This window comes from Bubalus bubalis, chromosome 2, assembly GCF_019923935.1.
Source record: "Bubalus bubalis isolate 160015118507 breed Murrah chromosome 2, NDDB_SH_1, whole genome shotgun sequence".
In the NCBI taxonomy this organism is placed as follows: domain Eukaryota; kingdom Metazoa; phylum Chordata; class Mammalia; order Artiodactyla; family Bovidae; genus Bubalus; species Bubalus bubalis.
In genome coordinates, this window is record NC_059158.1 from 172,195,056 (window position 1) to 172,220,231 (window position 25,176).

General features: G+C 46.8%; 1 protein-coding gene across 7 annotated transcripts in view; it reads left to right on the forward strand.

Moving 5' to 3' along the window:
• The window catches only part of DIS3L2 (DIS3 like 3'-5' exoribonuclease 2), a 354,495-nt gene that overhangs the window by 299,237 nt on the left and 30,082 nt on the right, over positions 1–25,176 (forward strand). For all 7 annotated transcript variants that reach the window (XM_045164627.1, XM_045164625.1, XM_045164622.1 and 4 more), the window contains one exon: positions 13,038–13,117. In XM_045164627.1, coding sequence (XP_045020562.1) covers positions 13,038–13,117 — 80 coding nt within the window. The remainder of the gene's footprint in view (positions 1–13,037; positions 13,118–25,176) is intronic.

Here is a 25,176-nt window from a genome sequence, read left to right on the forward strand (position 1 = left end):
ATCCCCACCTGACTGCGTGTGACAGCTGTAGACTTGCTCCCTACGCTTTGTATTCCCTGTTGTCATATTTCTCAGGGATTTGAGGAGCCTAAGAGGAGGCCCAGTGACCAGGCAAGGGCCTGGTCAGGAAGGCTGGGGCAGAGGAGTGCCTTTTGTGCCAGCCCAGGTGCTGGGGAAGGCAGTGAGCACTTCTGTGCTGGTCTTATCCAGTGAGAAAGGCAGAGGTGCCATGGGGTCATGGCTGGCAGAGCTCCAGTGGCCTCGCCATGCTGGTGAGCCATGAGGTAACCCTCGCATGGCGGACAGGGCTGGCTTGCTGACTGAGGCAAACCCAGCGTGAAACAACCAGTCGGGCCTCTGTGACTCCCAAATAAGAGCACCCTTCCCCATGGGCTTCCCTTGTAGCTCAGTCGGTAAAGAATCAGCCTGCAGTGCAGTAGACCTGGATTCGATCCCTGGGTCGGGAAGATCCCCTGGAGAAGGAAATGGCACCCCACTCCAGTATCCTTGCCTGGAAAATCTCATGGACAGAGGAGCCTGGTGGGCTGCAGTCCATGGGGTTGCAAAGAGTTGGGCACGACTGAGCGACTAACACTTACTTACTCCCCATGGGTTGACCATAGCTGTGGAGACAGGCGGCTTTTCTGAGCAAGTAAAAATACCTCAGCTTTGGAGAATCTTTGACTTGTCATTCTCTTAAGTGAATATTTATTGGAGTATAAGTGCTTTACAATATTGTGTCAGTTGCTGCCGTACAGCAAAAGTGAGTTGGGTATATGTTTACATATATCCCCTCTGTTTTGGATTTCCTTCCCATTTAGGTCAACACAGAGCACTGGGTAGAGTTCCCTGTGCTGTGCAGTAGGTTCTCATTAGTTATCTATTTTATACACAGGAGTGTGTATATGTGGCCTGGTAAAGAGTTCACCTACCAATGCAGGAGACCCAAGAGACGCATCCCACTGGATGACTTCTTCCCAACCCCTGGGTTGGGAAGATCCCCTGGAGAAGGAAATGGGGAACCAGTAAATTCTCCAGGCAAGAATACTCACTCCAGTATTCTTGCCTGGAGAATCCCATGGAAAAGGAGCCTGGCGGGGTACAGTCCAGGGGGTCACAAAGAGTTGGACACAACTGACTGAGCACACACGCGTGGTGTATATATGTCAATTCCAATCTCCCAATTCATCCCACCACCCCTTCCCGCCTTGGTGTTCATATGATTATTCTCTACATCTTTGTCTCCATTTCTGCTTTGCAAATAAGATCATCTATACCCTTTGGGCTTCCCTGGTGGTTCAGATGGTAAAGAATTGCAGGAGACCCAGGTTCAATCCCTAGGTCAGATCCCTTGGAAAAGGGGATGGCTACCCATCTGAGTATTATTTCTTGGAGACTTCCATGGACAGAGGAGCCTGGTGGGCTGTAGTCCATGGGGTTGCAAAGAGTTGGACACGACTGAGCAGCTTTCACTCACATACCCTTTTTCCAAATTGCACATACACACGTTAATATACAATATTTATTTTTCTCTTTCTGACTTCACTCTGTGTGACTTGACCTGTCATTTTGAACCTTAATGAGGATAGAATGAGCCTCTGGAACAAGGTGCGATGGAGTCAGGAGAAGTGGCCTTAAGTGAAAACACAGCTGTGGGGTTTATAGACGCCGCTGTGGGGAGGCGTCATCCAGTGGGATCGGCCAGCCTCGCTATAGACTTTCCAACACTAATGAATCGGGAACTCCATGCTGAACAGGATTTAGTTTGATGGGTCGCTGTGCCAGCAGATGAATGTATTTTTCTTGAAAGACCAAGGTGCCAGAAACCTCCATGATTACGTTACTGGAGCAAGCTTCTTTTTTGTGGTTTGTGCCGTTGAGCGTCAGGACTGCAGGATTCTCTTGCTCTTTCTCACTCTTATTTTTTCCAGGTCAGAACCAGAGCTTGGGGTGGGGAGGAAAATCCTGCTGAATGAGCAAGTTCTTTCTTAAAAAGCTCTCTCCAAGTCCAAAAAGACTTCAGTGGACTTAGGAGAAAGAAACTTAATACATTGCCATAGAATCACTGTGAACCAAGTGAAAGCCAAGTCCACAGCATCTTTGTCTTATAAAAGAAAGCAGAGAGGAGATGGAAAAAAAGGAAATAATGCTGAGGAAATCCAAACCAAACAATGAAAACTAAAGAAGAAAAACTAACGATCACCTCAGAGAGAACGTGAAGATTTCCTTCTAATAAGATTTTCTCAGTTTGCAAAACCGAGGCTCAGGTAGAAGTAGCTTTTCTATTCTAAGTGTGCCATAAATAGCATACCTGAGGTGTTTGAACTGTGATGGGATTTGCCACTTTGGGCTTCAGGAAGAGTTGGACACCCTGCAGGACCCTTGGACTGTGAGGGAAAAGTCGGCCATGGAGAGGCTGGAGGTGTCCCAGCCTGGTCCCTGACCTGCGTTTGAACCTTGGTCCTAATAGCTAGCAGATTGAAGCAAGCTCACAGGCCTCCTGCAGAACCCATGTTGGTTTGAACCAGAGCAGTCCTGGCCCCAGATCCAGCACTCTGCTTTCACCAGCTACCTCTCTTGTTACACCCCTGTGAGAGGAACTCAGAGTGGGGTCATGGGGGTCACCCTTATTCAGTCACCGAGCAGCCTGTGGAGAGGGAAACCGCTCTCTTCTGCATGGCCTGCAGGTGCCGTCCAGACCATGGCCAGAAAGAGAGCTGGGTGCCCATCAGAAGCCACCTTGGTTCTGGACAAGACAGGCCATTCCTAAACTTCTTAATGCATCTCTTACCCTTCTTAGATCAGGCCAGCATTTTCAAAAGCACTGGAGTCTCTGAGATATTACTTAGCCATTTGGAGTTTAGTACCATATGGCCTGTGTGTCTGTTCCCCAGGAGTGTGGCTGTTTGGGAATGCCAGCTGTGCACCTGAGCGGACTAAAGACCAATTTGCTCATCAGCCCGGGGGAACATCTCACAAGCCACCCTCAGCCGTCTTTGTTGTCCAGTCCCATTCCTCTCTTCCAGTTATTCTCATGAATGTAATCCAGCCCGTTGACTTCCCTGGCCTGATGTACAAAGAAAGGTCTCTTTCCTTTCATGGTTACATTAAATGACTCCATGGACCCCTCTGCTGCTTGGCCTGGGGCATTCGTTCTTCCCCTGAGATTCACCCGAAGGCCCTTCCTCAAGTGGTGTCTGAGAGCCCTGAGGAAGCCTGCCTCAGTCCAGAGTCAGTCAGTCTTAATGCTCACCTATTGCACCAGCTGGGAAGATGGCCCTGTCATCTCGTTTGCCAAGACCCGAGGGGGCTGAAGGAGGACCTTTGCAGGCCCAACAACTCCAACAGGGCCTGCACCCCACATTCCCACAGTCTGTGGGGGAGGCCTCCAGCCTCTTCCACTCACCCCAGCTCCTTCAGATCACCCACAGTGCTGGTTTCCCCAGGACCCACCCTGAAGCAGGCGGGCAAGGTCAGAAGGGGTCCCAACAGGAGTCTCTGCCCTCCTCTTGGGTCCAGCCTGAGCCCCTGGGTGCCACAGGCTCTTCTCTTCCTGCTACAGAGACTGGCTCGTCCTTTGTCCAGAAGAAAACCTTACCTCTAAGCAGACCCATTTAAAGCCTCCCTCCTCTGCTGGTGGAAGTCGACAGAGCAGCCTTGTCACTGCCTCGTGGTTCCTTTGCTGCCTTCCCTCTGTACGCAGTACAGGAACGTTGTGCAGTTGGAAACTGTCCTCCCAGGGAGAAGGTTGACTCATGGCAGGCTCTGCTTGACATGGCACTGCTTTTGGAAAGGGAAGGCCGACCTCATGACGTCTCGGAGCAGCTGTCGTCCTGGCAGGCCGGCGGCCCAAGCCGAGCCACTTGGTGGATGGGCCCTGATTAGAGCCAGCACTGGCACAGAGAGTGGCCTCTAGGCCTGCCTGTTTCTTCACCACGCTCAGCTCGTGAGGCGTCTTCCGTAAGTATTGTGGAGCGATGGACTGAGCACCTCTTCAGAGGCGCTGTGAGATGGGAGCCCCTAGGCACCGGAAGGACTTGAGCCGCTGCTGGCAGTCTGGAGGTACAGTGACCGAAGGCAGGCAGACGGGCACAGAGGCTCTCTTTACAGAAGTGAGGACTTACAAACTCCATAAAGTGGCGTGACATCAGGAGCCTACAGGGGGTGTGATTCTGTGTCTGTAAATGAAATGACCGGAGCAGTTTGTGGTTGACAGGTAAACAAGATGCTCTGAACCTCTGCTCTGCAGTTCAGCTCAACACCAGGCTTTGGGCACCTGCTGTGGACAGAGCTAGGGCACCGAGTGCCCAGGGTACCTGGTGAAGCTCCCACTCCTGATCCCTTGGATACCCTGGGGAAGAGCAGCCATGCCTCCAGTCCCCGGAGGAGGGAACTGGAAGATCCACTCTTACAGAGAGAATCTCAAAGGATGCTTGAGATCTTGCTGGGACAGACCAGAAGGACTCCTCCAGAAGCACACAGAAGGGCCTGGAGGTCTGACATGCCTGGCACTGTCCAGGCTTGCAGTGAGCAGTGCGGTGTGGAAGAAGAGCGTGGAGCCTTCTGGCAGGAAGAGGCCAGGGCACTCTTCCCATCGGGCCGACTCGAGCTTCTCCTCCAAGACTTCGTCGTCTCCCCTGAGGCCCTCCCTGGTGGGCACACCCACCTCAGCACTTGCCACCTCACTCGACCCTCAGTCACAGTCCACGTTCGACTATGTGGCAACCAACCTGCAGAAGGACTGGACTGTGCTTCATTCATTTCTATACTTCGACGTATAGACAGCAGGAGAAGCCATCAAAGGTCCTTACAGAGGGCCGTGTCATTAGGCTTGTGTTTAGAAGGATGACTCAGCTGTGTTATGGAGAGTGGATTAGAGCAAGTGGAGCCAAGGAAGTGGAGTGTGTCGGTGTCCTCAAGAGAAATAATGAGCGGTTACAAAGCAGCCGAGGCCCGGGAGGCTGGCAGGGAGCAGGCTCAGCTCTTGTCGAGGCCCTGGCTCTGCTCTTCTCAGGTCTTTTGAGTCTGCTTCCTTCCTGAGCTGGCTTCCTCCTCAGGCTGGTAGCAAGCGAGTTGCAACAGTTCTGGCCCTCGTGCTCGGAAGCACCCAGCAAACATTGGCCTCCAGTGGTCACATGTCCATTCCTGAACCCATTCCTAGGGCCAGGAAATGCCATGCACTGACTGGCTTAGGTTCCTGATCAGTTACTGGAAGGTGTGTAAGGTCACCTTAAAACCGCCAGGCCCAGCCCTGGAGACTGGATCTGATTCCCTCTGAATCCGCTGGCCTGGGGCAGGAGGATGTAGCTGAATGAAGCTAGAGTCTCGTGAGGAAGGAGAAAGTGACTGCTGGACATGCTCTTACATCTGCAGAGGGACCAGTTGGACTGATTCATTCATGTATAGAGGAACCAGTTGGACTGATGCATTCATGTAGAACTGTTCACACAGTAGGTGCCTACACACACCCACACAACCTGAACACCTGCAGGACACGCCTTGTGAATTGGTTTATATGGGAAACAGTGTTTCACCATCCAGAATTGATATCCAACCTCTCATGGAGGACCCCACCCCCCACCCCCTCAACCCCAGACTCTCCATTTCTTGACCTTTCTTTCGATCTTGTGATTGACTGTTCCGTCTCCAAGATCATATACAACCTACTCTCTGACCACAGCCCCCAGTCCCTCACACTCCCTCATCCAGTTCAGTTCAGTTCAGTCGTGTCCAACTCTGTGACGCCATGGACTGCAGCACACCAGGCTTCCCTGTCCATCACCAACTCCCAGAGTTTACTCATAATTCATGTCCATTGAGTCGGTGATGCCATCCATTTCATCCTCTGTCATCCCTTTCTCGTCCTGCCTTCAATCTTTCCCAGCATCAGGGTCTTTTCCAATGCGTCAGCTCTTCGCATCAGGTGGCCAAAGTATTGGAGTTTCAGCTTCAACATCAGTCCTTTCAATGAACATTCAGGACTGATTTCCTTTAATGGGCTGGTTGGATCTCCTTGCAGTCCAAGGGACTCCCAAGAGTCTTCTCCAACACCACAGTTCAAAAGCATTAATTGTTCGGTGCTCAGCTTTCTTTATAGTCCAACTCTCACATGCATACATGACCACTGGAAAAACCATAGCCTTGACTAGACAGACCTTTATTGGCAAAGTAATGTCTCTGCTTTTTAATATGCTGTCTAGGTTGGTCATAACTTTCTTCCAAGGAGTAAGCATCTTTTTATTTCATGGCTGCAGTCACCATCTGCAGTGATTTTGGAGCCCAAAAAAACAAAGTCTGACACTGTTTCCACTGTTTCCCCATCTATTTGCCATGAAATGAAGGGAACAGATGCCATGATCTTTGTTTTCTGAATGTTGAGCTTTAAGCCAACTTTTTCACTCTCCTCTTTCCCTTTCATCAAGAGACTCTTTAGTTCTTCTTCACTTCCTGCCGTAATGGTGGTGTAATCTGCATATCTGAGGTTATTGAGCTTTCTCTCAGCAGTCATGATTCCAGCTTGTGCTTCTTCCAGCCCAGCGTTTCTCATGATGTACTCTGCAGATAAGTTAAATAAGCAGGGTGACATTATACAGCCTTGACGAACTCCTTTTCCTATTTGGAACCAGTCTGTTGTTCCATGTCCAGTTCTAACTGTTGCTTCCTGACCTGCATACAAATTTCTCAAGAGGCAGGGCAGGTGTTCTGGTATTCCCATCTCTTTCAGAATTTTCCACAGTTTATTGTGATCCACACAGTCAAAGGCTTTGGCATAGTCAATAAAGCAGAAACAGATGTTTTTCTGGAACTCTCTTGCTTTTTCCATGATCCAGCGGATGTTGGCAATTTGATCTCTGGTTTCTCTGACTTTTCTAAAACCAGCTTGAACATCAGAAAGTTCACGGTTCACATATTGCTGAAGCCTGGCTTGGAGAATTTTGAGCATTACTTTCCTAGCATGTGAGATGAGTGCAATTGTGCAGTAGTTTGAGCATTCTTTAGCATTGCCTTTCTTTGGGATTGGAATGAAAACTGACCTTTTCCAGTCCTGTGGCCACTGCTGAGTTTTCCAAATTTGCTGGCATATTGAGTGCAGCACTTTCACAGCATCATCTTTCAGGATTTGGAATAGCTCAACTGGAATTCCATCACCTCCACTAGCTTTGTTCGTAGTGATGGGATTTCATATCCAGTAGTCATATGTAGATCTGAGAGTTGGACTATAAAGAAAGCTGAGCACCAAAGAATTGAGGCTTTTGAACTGTGGTGTTGGAAAAGACTCTTGAGAATCCCTTGGAGAGCAAGGAGATCAGACCTGGGTGTTCATTGGAAGGTTTGATGTTGAAGCTGAAACTCCAATACCTTGCCCACCTGATGCAAAGAGCTGGCTCACTGGAAAAGACCCTGATGATGGGAAAAATTGAAGGCAGGAGGAAAAGGGAACAACAGAGGATGAAATGGTTGGATGGCATCACTGACTCAATGGACATGAGTTTGGGTAGGCTCTGGGAGTTGGTGATGGACAAGGAGGCCTGGCGTGCTGCAGTTCATGGAGTTGCAAAGAGTCAGACACAACTGAGTGACTGAACTGAACTGAACTGAACTGAGTGGTCTGGTGGTTTTCCCTACTTTCTTTAAGTCTGAATTTTGCAATAAGGAGTTCATGATCTATGCTACAGTCAGCTCCCAGTCTTGTTTTTGCTGACTGTATAGAGCTTCTCCATCTTCAGCTGCAAAGAATATAATCACTCTGTTTTCTGTATTGGCCATCTGGTGATGTCCATGTGTAGAGTCGTCGCTTGTGTTGTTGGAAGAAGGTGTTTGCTATGACCAATGCATTCTCTTGGGAAAACTCTATTAACCTTTGCCCTGCTTCATTTTGCACTCCAAGGCCAAACTTGCCTGTTACTCCAGGTATCTCTTGACTTCCTACTTTTGCATTCCAGTCCTCTATAATAAAAAGGACATCTTTTTTTGGTGTTAGTTCTAGAAGATTTTGTTGGTCATCATAGAACCGTTCAGCTTCAGCTTCTTCAGCATTAGTGGTTGGGTCATAGACTTGGATTAAGAATTAAGTTTTCCAATTTTCCTCTGTGACTAAGGACAACCGATTTTAGCTCATCATGTTTCTCTCATAAAGACTTTGCAAAATGCAAAGAAAGTCAGGCCATCACTGTTGCAGTCTTCCGAGTCTCTTGGACAGCAAAGAGATCAAACCAGTCGATCCTAAAGGAAATCAACCCCGAATATTCATTGGATGGACTGATGCTGAAGCTGAAGCTCTGATACTTTGGCTACCTGATGAGAAGAGCCAACTTATTGGAAAAGATTCTGATGTTAGGAAAGATAGAAGGTAGGGAGAGAAAGGGATGACAGAGTTCAAGATGATTGGAGGGCATCACCAACTCAGTGGACATGAGTTTGAGCAAGCTCCTGGCAATGATGAAGGACAGGGAAGCCTGGCATGCTGCAGTCCTGGGGGCTGCAAAGAGTTGGACATGAATGAGCAACTGAACAATGACAACAACAATTGCTGTTGCCATTTTGACATTGTTCCTTCCAGTCTTCTATGCCATCTGTGGTTTTTTTTTTTTTTAATGTACTTTTTTTGGGGTATGTGATCAAATATGATTATATTCTTTGCAGCCAAAGATGGAGAAGCTCTATACAGTCAGCAAAAACAAGACTGGGAGCTGACTGGCTCAGATCATGAACTCCTTATTGCCAAATTCAGACTTAAATTGAAGAAAGTGGGGAAAACCACTAGACCATTCAGGTATGACCTAAAAAATCCCTTATGATTATACAGTGGAAGTCAGAAATAGATTTAAGGGCCTAGATCTGATAGATAGAGTGCCTGATGAACTATGGACGGAGGTTCGTGACATTGTACAGGAGACAGGGATCAAGACCATCCCCAAGAAAAAGAAATGCAAAAAAGCAAAGTGGCTGTCTAAGGAGGCCTTACAAATAGCTGTGAAAAGAAGAGAAGCAAAAAGCAAAGGAAAATAGGAAAGATATAAGCATCTGAATGCAGAGTTCCAAAGAATAGCAAAGAGAGATAAGAAAGCCTTCCTCAGCGATCAATGCAAAGAAATAGAGCAAAACAACAGAATGGGAAAGACTACAGATCTCTTCAAGAATATTAGAGATACCAAGGGAATATTTCATGCAAAGATAGGCTCAGTAAAGAACAGAAATGGTATGGACCTAACAGAAGCAGAAGACATTAAGAAGAGGTGGCAAGAATACACAGAAGAACTATACAGAAAAGATCTTCACGACCCAGATAATCACGATGGTGTGATCACTCACCTAGAGCCAGACATCCTGGAATGCAAAGTCAAGTGGGCCTTAGGAAGCATCACTGCAAACAAAGCTAGTGGAGGTGATGGAATTCCAGTTGAGCTATTTCAAATCCTGAAAGATGATGCTATGAAAATGCTGCGGTCAATATGCCAGCAAATTTGAAAAACTCAGCAGTGGCCACAGGACTAGAAAAGGTCAGTTTTCATTCCAATCCCAAAGAAAGGCAATGCCAAAGAATGCTCAAACTACTGCACAATTGCACTCATCTCACACGCTAGGAAAGTAATGCTCGAAATTCTCCAAGCCAGGCTTCAACAATACATGAACCATGAACTTCCAGATGTTCAAGCTGGTTTTAGAAAAGGCACAGGAACCAGAGATCAAATTGCCAACATCTGCTGAATCATCGAAAAAGCAAGAGAGTTCCAGAAAAACATCTACTTCCGCTTTATTGACTATGCCAAAGCCTTTGACTGTGTGGATCACAATAAACTGTGGAAAATTCTGAAAGAGATGGGAATACCAGACCACCTGCCCTGCCTCTTGAGAAACCTATATTCAGGTCAGGAGGCAACAGTTAGAACTGGACATGGAACAACAGACTGGTTCCCAATAGGAAAAGGTGTACGTCAAGGCTGTATATTGTCATCCTGCTTATTTAACTTACTGCAGAGTACATCATGAGAAACGCTGGGCTGGAAGAAGCACAAGCTGGAACCAAGATTGCCGGGAGAAATATCAATAACCTCAGATATGCAGATGACACCACCCTTATGGCAGAAAATGAAGAGGAACTAAAAAGCCTCTTGATGAAACAGGAGAGTGAAAAAGTTGAGTTAAAGCTCAACATTCAGAAAACGAAGGTCATGGCATCCGGTCCCACCACTTCATGGGAAATAGATGGGGAAACAGTGTCAGACTTTATTTTTTTGGGCTCCAGAATCACTGCAGATGGTGATTGCAGCCATGAAATTAAAAGACGCTTACTCCTTGGAAGGAAAGTTATGACCAACCTAGATAGCATATTGAAAAGCAGAGACAGTACTTTGCCAACAAAGGTCTGTCTAGTCAAGGCTATGGTTTTTCCAGTGGTCATGTATGGATGTGAGAGTTGGACTGTGAAGAAAGCTGAGCACCGAACAATTAATGCTTTTGAACTGTGGTGTTGGAGAAGACTCTTGGGAGTCCCTTGGACTGCAAGGAGATCCAACTAGTCCATTCTAAAGGAGATCAGTCCTGGGTGTTCTTTGGAAGGACTGATGTTGAAGCTGAAACTCCAGTACTTTGGCCACCTCATGCAAAGAGTTGACTCATTGGAAAAGACCCTTATGCTGGGAGGGATTGGGGGCAGTAGGAGAAGGGGACGAGAGAGGATGAGATGGCTGGATGGCATCACCGACTCGATGGATGTGAGTTTGAGTGAACTCCGGGAGTTAGTGATAGACAGGGAGACCTGGCGTATGGCAATTCATGGGGTCACAAAGAGTCGGATACAACTGAGCAACTGAACTGAACTGAACTGATCAAATGTGCATCTTGCTTCTTTTCATCTAACCCAAATATTTTCCCAGGTTAATAAAAATTCTTTATAAACCATTTAACAGCTGTATGCTATTCTGCACCTGACTCTAGTATGGTTTATTTAACTATTCTGCTATTTCTGGTTTTTCGGAGTCTTTCCAATAAATAATACTGAAATAAATAGTTTTTTAAAAAAGAAAACTCTTTCCTCTACATTTATGATACTTTTCCAGGCCATAAATGTGTAACTTGAATCACTAAATCGAAGGCTTTGAAAATTTCTAAGAAGTAGAGACTTTGAAATGGACTAAATGTATAGAGACCTGAATTTAGCTACAAAAAGGAAAGTAAAGAAAAACAAAGGGGTTGTAATTAACAGATATTTGTAAATAATTGTTTTCTGTTTTACTGAACGAGGGCTGGGAAGATCCAAGCGGTGCTCTGTGGGGAAAACATGCCTTTGACTTGAAGTTCCTGGCTCTATGCTGGTGAAGCAGGGCTTGTTTCTGCTTTTTTATTTTCATCTGGGTCAGTGAGAGGACAGGCCATTCCTACAAGCTCATGTCCCTCTAAGGAAGAGGAAAGGCATCCAGAACCTAATGATGCACATCAGTAGTTGTGTCAGCAGCTTTCAGTAAAAAAAGAAAAAAAAGGTATAATAATGTATCCTCCTAATGTGCAGTTAATTTTAGTTAAAAAGTTCCCTGGTGATTTTTTAAAATTTAATTGAACTATTTTGGCCACACTGTGTGGCTTGCAGGATCTTAGATTGAATCCCAGACCATCACAGTAAAATCACCAAGTCCTAACCACTGGACCTCTAGGGAATTCCCTCCCTAGTGATGTTTAAACCCAGGAAATTTGTAAATCTGATAACTAGCTCTGCATTTGGAAATGTTAGAGCTGCCCTAGCCATCCGGGCCCCAGCAGCACAGACACATCTCACAAAGCTCCGGCTTCTCAGCCACACCTGAGCACTCCTCTCAGAATCCGGAAAGAAACCAAGACATCATCACCAGAATCCTTGTTCCTGATCTTCCCTAATCAGGAAAAAGCTAAGGAGCGCCTCCAAGTCAACATGGCCAAAAGCAGACGTTGGACTGTCTGCCCGTCCCCGCTTTCAGTCCTCAGCTCAGCAGTGGAACCACCACCTGCCTGGTTGTTTACATCAAAAACCCGAACCATCCTCGACTTCCTGTTTTCTGTCCTCACATTCTCCAGCACTGAATCCATCAGCATATTCTGCCATTCTGTTCCTGAACCTTTACTCGAGATCTCACATTGTCCGTTTCTCTCCATCTCGCCCACCTGCTGTCTGGTCCCAGCCCCATCACTGCTCACCTGCACTGCTCAGTCGCCTGCCACAGGGTCTCCTACTTCTGCTCTCCCCGCTGCAGTCTTTTCTCTAATAGACAAAGGTCTTTTCTGTAATAGACAAAGAGATCCTGCTAAAACATAACTTTGGTTGTGTTATCTACCCCTTTCTTAAAACATGTCAGAGGCTTCCCTTTGCTAGTAAGGTAAAGGTCAGAAATTCCAACATGGCTGAGAAGGCCCTGCGTACCCTGCCCTGGCCTTCCTCTCCAGCATCATTGCCCAATATGTGCCCCCCACCCCCAATCCATCCTTCAGCTCCTGCAAGACTTGCACCCAGGGCTCTGCCAAGGAGGGCCCTCTTCTCTCCCCTCCATCCTTCCCACTGTCTAGGTAACCCTGTCTTTGCACTTTCTCAGTCTAGGTCAGATTATTTACCCCTGTAGAAACAAAGGAGGTTTTTTTTTTCCTTCTTCAGAGAACCTATTTAAAGTTTCATATATATATATTATATATATATATAAATGTTTTTTCCATTTATCAGCATGATTATGTGATGGATGTCTGTCTCCTACTAAACCATAGGATCCTCTCTGCTACTCTTCTCTGCTCTTTCCCCATCAGCTCACTCAGGGTCTATCACCAAGTAGGGGCCTTAATAAAAGTTGGTTGCTCGCCGAATGGAGAACTTGAGTCCTGGTGACAGTTCTCCTTGACACCCGTGTCCCTGTAAGGTGCGGGCTCTTGCCAGGGCGGGCAGGCCAGGTTCTCCACAGCACGTCCTCTTGAGGGAAAGTGATTTTGCTTGTTTTCTTGTTGTTTTTCATTTCAGCTGTCAGAATGAACAGAGCACGCTGCCTAAAACGTACTCGTTTTTCTCTTCTCTCCTTATGCAGCTAAAGCTGGCTTTCACTCTGGACCACGAGACTGGGTTGCCTCAAGGATGTCATGTCTACGAGTACCGAGACAGCAACAAGTAAGCCACTCTGTGGGAAAGTGTGTCGCCTGACCCTGTCCTGTGGAGGTAGCAGCCCTGGGCTTCCGTGTACGCGGCCTCCCTGACTAAGAGATTCTTGGGGAGGCAGTCACACTTTTTGTGACTGTACTAGAAAAGAGCTGGCACAAAAGTATTTTTCCTGTAAAATCTCTTTTGTCCTTCTGTATAGGGTGTGAAAATACTTGTGTCAGAACAGATGTAATGTATTAGAAGTATTAGGTTGGCCAAAAGATTAGTGCAGGGCTTACAGGAAAACCCAAACGAAGTTTTTAGCCAACCCAATATATTCCAAAGTGAACCTTCCTTTCCAGGCTCCAGCTCTTCTTGACCCCCCACCCCTACTTCATCTCTAATCATGTGCTTGCTTACTGGGTTCACTGTGTGCCTTTTGTTGTAGTTCAGTCTGACTATACTGTTTATAGGAGTTTGTTGTGATAGTCCGCCTGCCTTGTGAATTTGTTTTCAATTTTTTTAAATAATTTTTAATGGAATATAGTTGATTTACAATGTTGTGTTAGTTTCTGCTGTCCAACAAAGTGAATCAGTTTTCCATATACATACATCCACTCATTTTTTAGATTCTTTTCCCATATAGGTCATGACGGAGTAATGAGCAGAGCTCCCTGTGCTATATAGTACTTTCTTGTCTATTTTATATATAGTAGTGTGGATATGTCAATCCCAATCTCCCAATGTGTCCCTCCTCCTTACCTTGGGAATTTTAGAGATGGGTCATTCGTGGGTACCTACAGAGGTTTAAGTTTGTGACCTTGTTCAAAGATGGCTCCTGGCATAGTTTTATACACTTCTTTTCTTCGTCACAGACTGCCTCCTTGACTGCGTGTGTTTGTCTGTGGGACAGTGAAAGTGGTGATGAGTGAGGTGAAGGGTGTGCCCTGAAGAAGACAATGAGTGTGATGAATGGTGAAGGCAGCTACCATTGAGCACCTACTGTGTGTATCACGGACGAGGGATCAGTCAGTTCAGTACCGTCACTCAGTTGTGTCCGACTCTTTGCGACCCCATGGACTGCAGCACGCCAGGCTTCCCTGTCCATCACCAACTCCCAGAGTTTACTCAAACTCATGACCATTGAGTCGGTGATGCCATCCAACCATCTCATCCTCTGTCATCCCCTTCTCCTCCTGCCCTCAATCTTTCCCAGCACCAGGGTCTTTTCCAATGAGTCAGGGGCTCTTTGCATCAGGTGGCCAAAGTAGTGGAGTTTCAGCTTCAATATCAGTCCTTCCAATGAACACCCAGGACTGATCTCCTTTAGGATGGACTGGTTGGATCTCTTTGCAGTCCAAGGGACTCTCAAGAGTCTTATCCAACACCACAGTTCAAAAGCATCAATTCTTCGGCACTCAGCCTTCTTCACAGTCCAACTCTCACATCCATACATGACTACTGGAAAAACCATAGCTTTGACTAAACGGACTAGTCGAGGGATAGTACTGTAATTAAGTGTTACGATAATTAATTATCATGATAACCTGAAGAATTTTCTTCTATTGCTATTGTATTTGCAGAAACTGAGGTCTAGGGAATGTAAGTAACTTGTTTAAGGTCACTTGCCACAGCTGAGTGAGGCAGAGTCAACATTATCACATTAACTCTGGGAAGAAAATAGATGAAAGACAACTGATGTCCCAAGGTGCTACTCAGTGATGACAAGAACCCAAACCGGTTAGTTTTGGGTCAAATAGGCACATGCCAATGGAACCTTCTAGAAGAAAACTTGCATCTTCCTCAAGAACTCTTGCTCTGTTATTGGTGGCAGATGGGTTACTGAGTGCCTTCAAGACCAAATCTCCATTCAGATTACTTTCAAAGTGTTACTCGTCTTTGTAATTTATCCTTAGGCGAATGCTATCCTAAGCTATCTTGTACCTGCAATTCCCACCAAATCAGTCATTCAGGAAAGTTGACCAAGCATCCTTTAACACCATCACTCTTCTTGGATGGCTCTGTTTCTGGAAAACAGTTGCAGATTTCTAGGCCATCGTGTGAGAAGGCAGCCATTCACATAACAGATTGTGGCCCCAGAAACACAATGGTGTCAGGTTCATGGCCTGACTCTCTGCTCTTCAGAAATAAGGTTGGCAGAGTTTCTGTTCAGTGGGAGAAGGGCAGTAGCTTGAAGTCCGTGTCTGAACAGTTCAGAGGTCTGGTGACAACAACTTACATTGTCATTGAAGCTGATCAGAGAGAAGAGCCAGCTTTGTTTCTTGGCCTAATCCCCAATTCTGATAACTAGTGTGTTATCAGACAAAGCTATGTAGGAGAGAATGTAGGAGTTGTGAGTATTGATAAGCTTTGACTGAAGACCTGTAAAAGAAAGCCTTTGTGTAGGAAACTGGGTAGGAGCCATGATCTCAGGAAGTGTGATAGATGCCTCAGTGGCCCCCTCTGCGGTTTTCTCTTGCTCCTCTTCTTAGAGGCAGACTTGGGGTTCATTCTCAACCTGTAGACAAGTTTTCTAGCTTCCCTGAGCCTCAAGTTTTTGTTCTCTCTTAAGAGCAATGGGATTAATGATACTTTTCTGATATGGTTGTCTTGGGGGTTCAGTGGGGTGACATTGTAGCCCGCCTAGCGCATAGAATGCCTGCAGTAAGTGTTGATGGCCTCTTCTTCCCAAACAGAAAAATCATCTCGTGACTTCCCTTCTGTTTTCCCAGTGCCAGCAGGGCTGCCTCCGTGAGCTACGGCTGCAGCTTGCAGAGTTCTGACTGGGGCAGAGGCTGGTGCACATGCCTCTTGCAGGCCTCAGCTGTGAGCACTCTGTCCGAAGGCAGACTAGACTCCTCTCCCCGCTGTGACCTTGAAGTCAAGTGTGGAGAACCCCCTGAGCTTGGCTGAGACATTCTCCTCTCTCCCCTGGCTCTGCCCTGTCTGTGTTTCTCTGTTCACTTTCAGAGACAATTCCTCGACTGCCTGAATCTCAACAGTGGTGTTTAGGAAGTGAGATTTCAGCCCAGCCCCTAAGGGACTCATTTTGTCTCAGCCAAAAAAATGAAGGCAACAGCAGCAGAGAAATAAGGTTCTATGTATAAAAGAAATTAGTGAATATTGTTGTTGTTGTTTTAGTCCATCAGTCTCGTCCGACTCTTTTTGTGACCCCATGGACTGTAGCCTACCAGGCTTCTCTGTCTGTGGAATTTCCCAGGCAAGAACAGTGGAGTGGGTAGCCATTCCCTCCTCTAAGGGATCTTACCGACCCAAGGATCAAATTCAGGTCTCATGCATTGCAGGCAGATTCTTTACTGCTAAGCCACCAGGGAAGCCCCAGCTGAATATTAGTTGGGTACAATTAATTATTAAAACTCCTACTTTTATCTGGGTATTCCCTGCAATATAATTTGCAGTCATTTTAGTATTTATCACTGCCAAATGCAATCCGTAAGCACTGAGTAATGCTATCTGAGTAAGTACTGAGGCTCTCACGTTCTCCCCAGTGGTCTTTCCCATCAGATGGAATAGCTTTGAAAATAGGCACTCTGCTTTTCTGCTCCCTGGACTCTTGTATCCACGTCCTTTCCTAGAACATCTTAGTAGCCCCAATCCATGATTCCACGTCATGCCATTCTCCTTCTCCATGAAGAAGTTCCTTTTGGCGTCCAGGCTCCAGGGAAAACAGACCCTCAGACTTGTCCAATATCCAGTAGGGCTTCAACTCTGGAGGGCACAGTTCTCAGGTAAATATTCTTTTTTTTTTTTAAGTTTTCCTTTTCAATATTCGTTTTATCTGGCCACACCAGGTCTTAGTTGCGGCATGTGGGATCTTCAGTGGTGGCATGTGGCATCTAGTTCCCTGACCAGGGATTGAACTTGCATTGGGAGCATGAAGTCTTAGCCACTGGACCACCAGGGAAGTCCCCAGATAAACATTCTTAAAGCTCTGAGATCATTAGGGGAAAGAAGCTGCCCTTTTGTGCCTCAGGTTAGATTAGTAAAGCCTTCTCCTCCAATCATTCTGCCAGCCTCCTGAGGCTGTTCAAATCTGCATCTAAGGGGTGTGAGGCCTCTGTCTCCCCACCGCCCTTCACAGCCCATACACCTGCAGACCACCTTCTTTTTCTCTGTTACAGAAACTTCACCTGCCTTTAGTATGAAATCCAGTTGAGCCAGAGCTGATTCAGTCATGTTCCTCAAACTGGGTTTTGGAGATCTCTTCCTAGAGCAAGGAACAGGCCTCAAAGGGTGAACAAGTGATTGATGAGAACTCAGTTCAACATTTAGTAAGCCCCTACTCCAGGCAGTATGTGTGTGTGTGTGAGGCGCTACAGAAACAAAGATAAATCAAGCCTGGCCCATGACTTCAAAGTGGTTGTTGCTTAGTCGCTAAGTCATTTCCAACACTTTTGCAACCCTATGGACTGCAGCCTGTCAGGTTCCTCTGTCCATGGGATTTCCCAGGCAAGAATACTGGAGTGGGTTGCTGTTTCCTTCCCCACGGGATCGTCCTGACCCAGGGATTGAACCCACGTCTGTTACGTCACCTGCATTGGCAGGCAGGTTCTTTACCACTAGCACCACCTGGAAAGTCCACTACTCTCCTGATAGCTGTTTATAGTCTGCTTTTTGATACTCCTTTCTGATTTGAGTGTTTAGTTTTTTATTTTTAATTTTTAGGTGTTATATTTGGAGCTTTTTAAAAATCAGCCTATTTTTTTTTTCCTGTTCTTTTTGCGTGTCCTAGTTTTTCACTATTTCTATTCCTTTCATCTCTTCTAGTTATTTTGATTATACTTATTTTATAACCCCTTTCTGATTGTTCTCTTATTTCTGCTTCTAAGAGTACCTGTTCTCCCAAACGTGGTCTCTGAGGATTTGGCTTTAGGGTGGTTCATTTCCTCACATGGTTGGTTCTGTTTTTTCAGATGATCTTAAGTGGGGCTGTGTTCTCTGCGAGAGTTCCATATGTTCCTGGGTTGTGCGTGTGACCTTTGCTGCTTTGGCGTTTATTCTGCCAGGACCCCGAGAGTTCCATAGGTCTTGCCAGTTTGACATTAACCTCTTGGTTTAGGATTCCCAGAAGTTGGGTGGTGTGCATGCAGCCTCCACACCCACAGGCAGTCCAGGCTTGCTTGGGATCCCCACCCCAGAAAGGAGCACCTCCCCTCTGCTTCACCTACAGATGTTCCTCTGGGCTGCTCAAGAGGGCTTCCTGATCCCTGTTCGAAGACCAGCAGCTCTTCCTGGGTCCTGGCTTTCCGCGGGCCTCTCAGTTCCAGCTTCCAGCCAGATGGTCTCCTTCCTGTGGGCATTAAAACCTTCACTCCTGTAACTGTATCAGGGTATCATACTCCCAGCTCCCCTTTGCTCTGGTAATGATTACCGCTTTGACTTAGTTTCCTCTTCATTTCAAGCAACTGGCCATTTCCCCTTCTTTCTTTCATGCTCAGTCGTACACTTCAGTCAGTTCGGTCACTCAGTCATGTCCAACTCTTTGAGATCCCATGGACTGCAGCACGCCAGGCCTCCCTGTCCATCACCAACTCCCAGAGCTTGTTCAAACTCATGTCCATCGAGTCAGTGATGCCATCCAACCATCTCATCCTCTGTCATCCCCTTCTCCTCCAGTCATACACTTAGATGATTCTTTTGGAGTATCTCGTCCATCTTTTGCATGTGTTTGTGTTGGGAAAGAGGTCTACCTCAGTTCAGTCTTGTCAGAAACCGTAAGTCAAAATAAACTTTGTAAAATGTGACCCATTCAACAAGCATACAGAGAGTTTCTGCGGGACACCAGTACAGAACTAGTCATTGAGGCTAGAGAGCTGAATGAACACTCATGTGATCCTCAGGGGCTAGTGGGAGGGACTGGGTACCATCAGCTCTGTGATGGGATGCCTACTCACTCCAGCAAACCCATCTTCCAGCCCTGCCTGACACCTCAAGCCTGCCATGTCCATGGTGTCTCTGGGTGATGGGGCCACGCCCTGCTTCTAGAACACAGCTCTTTCCCACCACCCCTTACACCCATCTGGGTAACTTCTACTTCTCCTTCCACCCTCAGCGAAGCGTCACTTCTTCAGGGAAGCCATTCCAACCCCTGACAGCCATCATGCAAGGCTGAATCACAAGTGCCATCTGAGTGGTCCTGTGCCCCTCCTGCCTGGCTCTGCTCTGGCATTCAGTGCACTCCAGGTGCTGGTTGGCTTGTCTGCTGCCTCCTCCTGGGCTGAGTCCTTTTAAGGTCAAGGCCTTGATTGGTTCATTTCAGCACCCCTAGTGCCTAGCCTAGGACCTGGCACATACTGCTTGACGAAGGGATTGGGGGACCTAATTGAATCCTTTTAAAGAAGGAACCTGGCTCCTGAGAAGTCAAATCTCTTTCCAGCCTTTGTCTTTTCTTTCTTTCTTTTTTTTTTTTTTTTTGTGTGTGGGATTATCATGAGGATTACATTATGTCTGACGTCAGGGAAAACTGTCTCCTTGGATAGTTTATGAATTCTGAAGAACTAACACATAGAAGAAACAGGCTGCAAAAACTTCACTTGACTCTGTAAATATAGAGTAATTATAGTTAGTTACATCACTCCATACCATTTTTTGCCTGATGGGGGGTCATAGTAATCATTATAAAGAGCATTAAATATGCCAAGCATACTTGCAGAAGCTGAGCTGAATTGCAAGGCTGCACTTCACTCATGACCTCTAGAGTTTCTGATCCATGCAGCCTGACTATGGTAGAGGCGACCACCTCCTGAACGCCCACAGCACACCTGCCCTGGGCTAGGGGCTGTGACCCCAAAGCATCCAAGACAGATCTTAATTTTTATACCTTTACAGATTTTTTTTAAAGTCAACGAGGTTATATTATTTTCACAGTTTTAGCAGATTAAATAAAACAAGGCTAAGAGAGAGGTTAACCTGCCCTGGGCCACACTGTGGTCAAGAGCAGAGCCTGGATTTCACTCTAGTTCTAGCACATTCCAGAGCTCATTGTGCCCTGTTCCTGTGAAGGAGAGGGGTGGGGAAAGGAGGCCAGGTGGGCAGAGTGTAGCCCACAGTGCCATCCTCAGGGGCCAGCCTGCCTGGGGACCCCTGCCCTGCCCAGTCACCCCTGGGAACACAGAACCAGAGGGCCAAGATGGGGCCCTGTGTCTGATCGGGGCTTCTGGTGACAGCCACTGCTCACCCCTTGCGCTTTTAGTTAACTTCTTCCTCTGCTCGGGACTCGTCCTCATCCCTCACCTAAATAAGCAGATGGAATATTTCCCAGCAGCCCTAACAACTTCAGACGAACACAAACCCTTCTAAGCATTTCCAGGACTTTGGAAATGACACTCTGTGTCTGCACCTCAGACCCGATGCCAGTTCCTCGGGCTAAGGAGCGATGTAACAGCGGGGTGGGGGGGGGGTGGGGTGCGTAGCCTGCAGACCTCCCACTGACACTGCTTGGTTAGAATGAAGAATGCCTTTCTTGTTCCTGGTGAAGCCCTTGTTGAGGAGAAAGGGGAGCTGGAAACCAAAGGTGGTGGGGAGGGGGGTGGCGAGGAGAGGTCTGGGGGGGAGTTGGAGGCAAATGAGCCAGAGAAAGGTGCCAGCAGTGAGCTCACAGGGCAAGCCTGCAGCTGCAGCGTGCGTGTTGGAGTCAGCCACTTGCGGGGCAGGTGTGCGCTCACTGCCTCCATCGCAGCCTGGAGTGTCGGCCTGTGGTGTGTGCAGGCCCGACTCCTGCCTCAGCCTCTGGAGTAAAGATGGTGATGGGCGAGGGCTGTGCTTCTCTGCTGTCACACCGCGCAGAGAGATTGGGGCGGGGGTAGGGGGCTCCTTTCCCTCCCACCACCCCACTCAGGGCAAGAATGATATCCTGGGTGCCCAGATACAGTGTTTTGTTGGACCTCAGTCTTCCTTATAGGAAGGAAAGGGGGTATGAACACTCCCGCCTAAGAGAAAAGGAAGCCAGGTCCCCAAGAGGTGCCCCGCCCCAGGTCAAGCTGTAAACTGGAGGAGAGCCAGCCAGCCGGCTTCTCTCCCTGGGAATCTGCCTCAGCCACGTGATACACAGCAGGGTGGGGCCTGAACAGCTGCACAGAGTGGGCCCTGAGGCAGGGAGGGCAACCAGGCCTGGGTCAGTGAGGCCGCCTCCCACGTGGCTTATGTTACCTCTGGGTTACTGTCACCTGCTCTCCTACCAAGGCAGTGCAGCCCACAGGTGGCAGGGCAGGGCACCTCTTGCTCAGCTGTGTTGAGTCAGCATCCTTTCCCTACCTCCCAGGAGAGTGGGGGAGGACTGGAGCCTGAGGCCATGCTGTGAAGCACTGAATTCTTCAGCGGAGATTTCCTGGGCCGGCTGGGCCAGGGCGCTCAGCCCCTGATGGAAACCCCCAGCCCCTCGGCTCCTGCTGGCATTCTAAAGGGCAGAAGCAACCAGAGTGAGGAAGCGTGGAAGCCAGCGGCTGCGGGGACATTGCACTGGACAGCGGCCGGGTGCAGACACAGGCTGTACACTGGCCCATGTCTCAGCGCGTAGTGTGGCTTAATACCCGCTGCACTATTGTCTTCCATAATCCAAACACTGGAAAATAGATTCTTACATAAACTCATTTTTGAACTTTGACATGCACAGAGAAAAGTGCACAAGCCATGTTCATCTGGTTCGTAGAGTATTAAAAAACAAACACACCACGTAGCTATTGCCCGGATCAAGAACTAGAACATTTTCTGCATACCCCTCTGTCCTCCAGAAAGGAATCCACTGTCATACCTTCGAACACTGTAGATTAGTTTTGCCGGTTTTGAACTTCTTTGCTCAGTTTCTCAGTCGTGTCCGACTCTGCTTACCCCATGGACTGCAGCACACCAGGCCTCCTTGTCCTTCACTATCTCTCAGAGTTTGCTCAGATTCACATCCATTGAGTTGCCGATGCCGTCCACCTGTATGAGTGGAATCATTTGGCATCTTCTCTTCTGCGTCTTTCTTCTTTCACCTTTGTGTTTGTGAGAATTCATCTTTGTTGCTGCATATGGTTCTAGTTCATTCATTTTCATTGCTGTAAGACTTCCTTTGTATAAATACATTGTAATTGATCCAATCTGCATTAATTCAGTCAGCATTTGGGTTGCTTCCAATTTGGTCCCAATTTTTATAAATAATTATGTTTATACATGTCTTTTGGTGCACACATTTCTTTGGAGCATATACCTGGGAGTGAAACTGCTAACTCAAAGAAAATCCCCACTTTGGTGGGTATTATCAAACAATTTTCCCAAGTGGCTGACCAGTGTGACACTCCCACAGCAGCATATAAGATTTCATATATGTATTGGAGCGCCTTTTCAAATTTTGTGCCCATTACTCTTCTGGGTTTTCCATTTTTCTTGTTGACTTACCCTTCTCTCTATTCTGGGTATGAGTCCTTTGTTAGTTATCCATGTTGCTAATATCTTCTTCTACTCAGTAGCTTGCCTTTTCACTCTCTTTGGTGGTGTTTAAATGAACAGAACTTCTTTATTTCAGTGTAGTTCAGTGTATCAGTTTTTTTCTGTATGGTTAATTCTTCTTATATCCCTCTTAAGAAAACTCTGTAAAAATCATGAAGACACGTTTGTGTTAGAGTTCTCTAAGAAAATCCATAGGACATATATATTTATATTTGCACTTATATTTGTATGTATGTAAAAGAAGATTTGTTATGAGGGATTGGCTCATTTGATTATGTAGCCTGAGAAGTCCCATGACCTGCTGTCTGTAAGCTGGAGATCAGAAAGGCTGGTGGTAGAATTTAGTGGAGTCTAATGGGAAATAGATGGGGAAACAGTGTCATACTTTATTTTTGGGGGCTCCAAAATCACTGCAGATGGTGATTGCAGCCATGAAATTAAAAGACGCTTACTCCTTGGAAGAAAAGTTATGACCAACCTAGATAGCATATTGAAAAGCAGAGATATTAGTTTGCCAACAAAAGTCCGTCTAGTCAAGGCTATGGTTTTTCCAGTGGTCATGTATGGATATGAGAGTTGGACTGTGAAGAAAGCTGAGCACCGAAGAATTGATGCTTTTGAACTGTGGTGTTGGAGAAGACTCTTGAGAGTCCCTTGGACTGCAAGGAGATCCATCCAGTCCATCCTAAAGGAGATCAGTCCTGGGTGTGCATTGGAAGGACTGATGCTGAAGCTGAAACTCCAGTATTTTGGCCACCTCATGCGAAGAGTTGACTCATTGGAGAAGACTCTGATGCTGGGAGGGATTGGGGGCAGGAGGAGAAGGGGACGACAGAGGATGAGATGGCTAGATGGCATCGCCGACTCGACGGACATGAGTTTGAGTGAACTCCGAGAGTTGGTGATGGACAGGGAGGCCTGGCGTGCTGTGATTCATGGGGTCGCAAAGAGTCGGACACGACTGAGCAGCTGAACTGAACTGAACTGAAGTGAACTGAAAGCCTGAGAACCAGGAATGTCAGTGGTAAATCACAGTCTGCAGACAGGAGAAGATGAGATGAGATGGTGAGCAGTGAGAGGAACAAACTCACTTTGCACACTTTTGTTCTACTCAGGCCTCCCACACTGGGGAGGGCAATCCACTTTATCCAGTTCTGCTCACAGACAACCAGAAACACACCCTCACAGACACACACGGAATAATGTTTCATCTGGGCTCTCTGTGGTCTGTGGTTGACACATGCAATTAACCATCTAAATGTTCTTATATTATCTTCTAGAAGCTCTATTGTTTTACTTTTTCTATTTTATACCCATAATCTATTCAAAATTGAGTTTTGAATATGGAACAGCAAGTTTCTTTTGTTTCCATACGGGCATCTAATCAACCCAGCAGCATTCCCACTGCTCTCCAGGGTCACCTTCATCAAATGGAGGGTCCCTATCCACACAGGTCTGTGTCTGCACTCTGTTCTGTTCCACTGATCTACAGGTCTCTTCCTGTGCCAATACCACACTGTCTTAATCATAGTACCTTTGTTAAAAGTCTCGATATTCAGTAGAGTTAGACTTTCCACCTTGCTCCTCCTCGGTTAAGAGCGCTGAGGCTATTCTTGGCCTTTCCGTTGCCATGTAAATTATAGAATCAGATTTTCAGTTGCCACACATATGCACACACACTTGCTGAGATTTATTTTGAGATTGCTTTGGATCTATAAATCAATCTGAGAAAAAAAATGAACCCTTTTATGATTGTCTTCTTCTCCATGGTATATCCCACTCTTTACTTCAGTTCAGTTCAGTTCAGTCACTCAGTCGTGTCTGACTCCCCGTGACCCCATGAATCACAGCACTCCAGGCCTCCCTGTCCATCACCAACTCCCGGAGTTCACTCAGACTCACGTCCATCGAGTCAATGATACCATCCAGCCATCTCATCCTCTGTCGTCCCCTTTTTTCCTGCTCCCAATCCCTCCCAGCATCAGAGTCTTTTCCAATGAGTCAACTCTTCCCATGAGGTGGCCAAAGTACTGGAGTTTCAGCTTCAGCATCATTCCTTCCAAAGAACACCCAGGACTGATCTCCTTTAGAATGGACTAGTTGGATCTCCTTGCAGTCCATGGGACTCTCAAGAGTCTTCTCCAACACCACAGTTCCAAAGCATTAATTCTTCGGCGCTCAGCTTTCTTCACAGTCCAACTCTCACATCCATACATGACCACAGGAAAAACCATAGCCTTGACTAGACGGACCTTTGTTGGCAAAGTAATGTCTCTGCTTTTGAATATGCTATCTAGGTTGGTCATAACTTTCCTTCCAAGGAGTAAGCGTCTTTTAATCTCATGGCTGCAGTCACCATCTGCAGTGATTTTGGAGCCTAAAAAAATTAAGTCTGACACTGTTTCCACTGTTTCCCCATCTATTTCCCATGAAATGATGGGACCAGATGCCATGATCTTCGTTTTCTGAATGTTGAGCTTTAAGCCAACTTTTTCGCTCTCCTCTTTCACCTTCATCAAGAGGCTTTTTAGTTCCTCTTCACTTTTTGCCATAAGGGTGGTGTCATCTGCATATCTGAGGTTATTAGGTGTTTCTTTAATTTTCTTCAGTAATTTTTTATAAACTTTTATACAGTAGTCTTC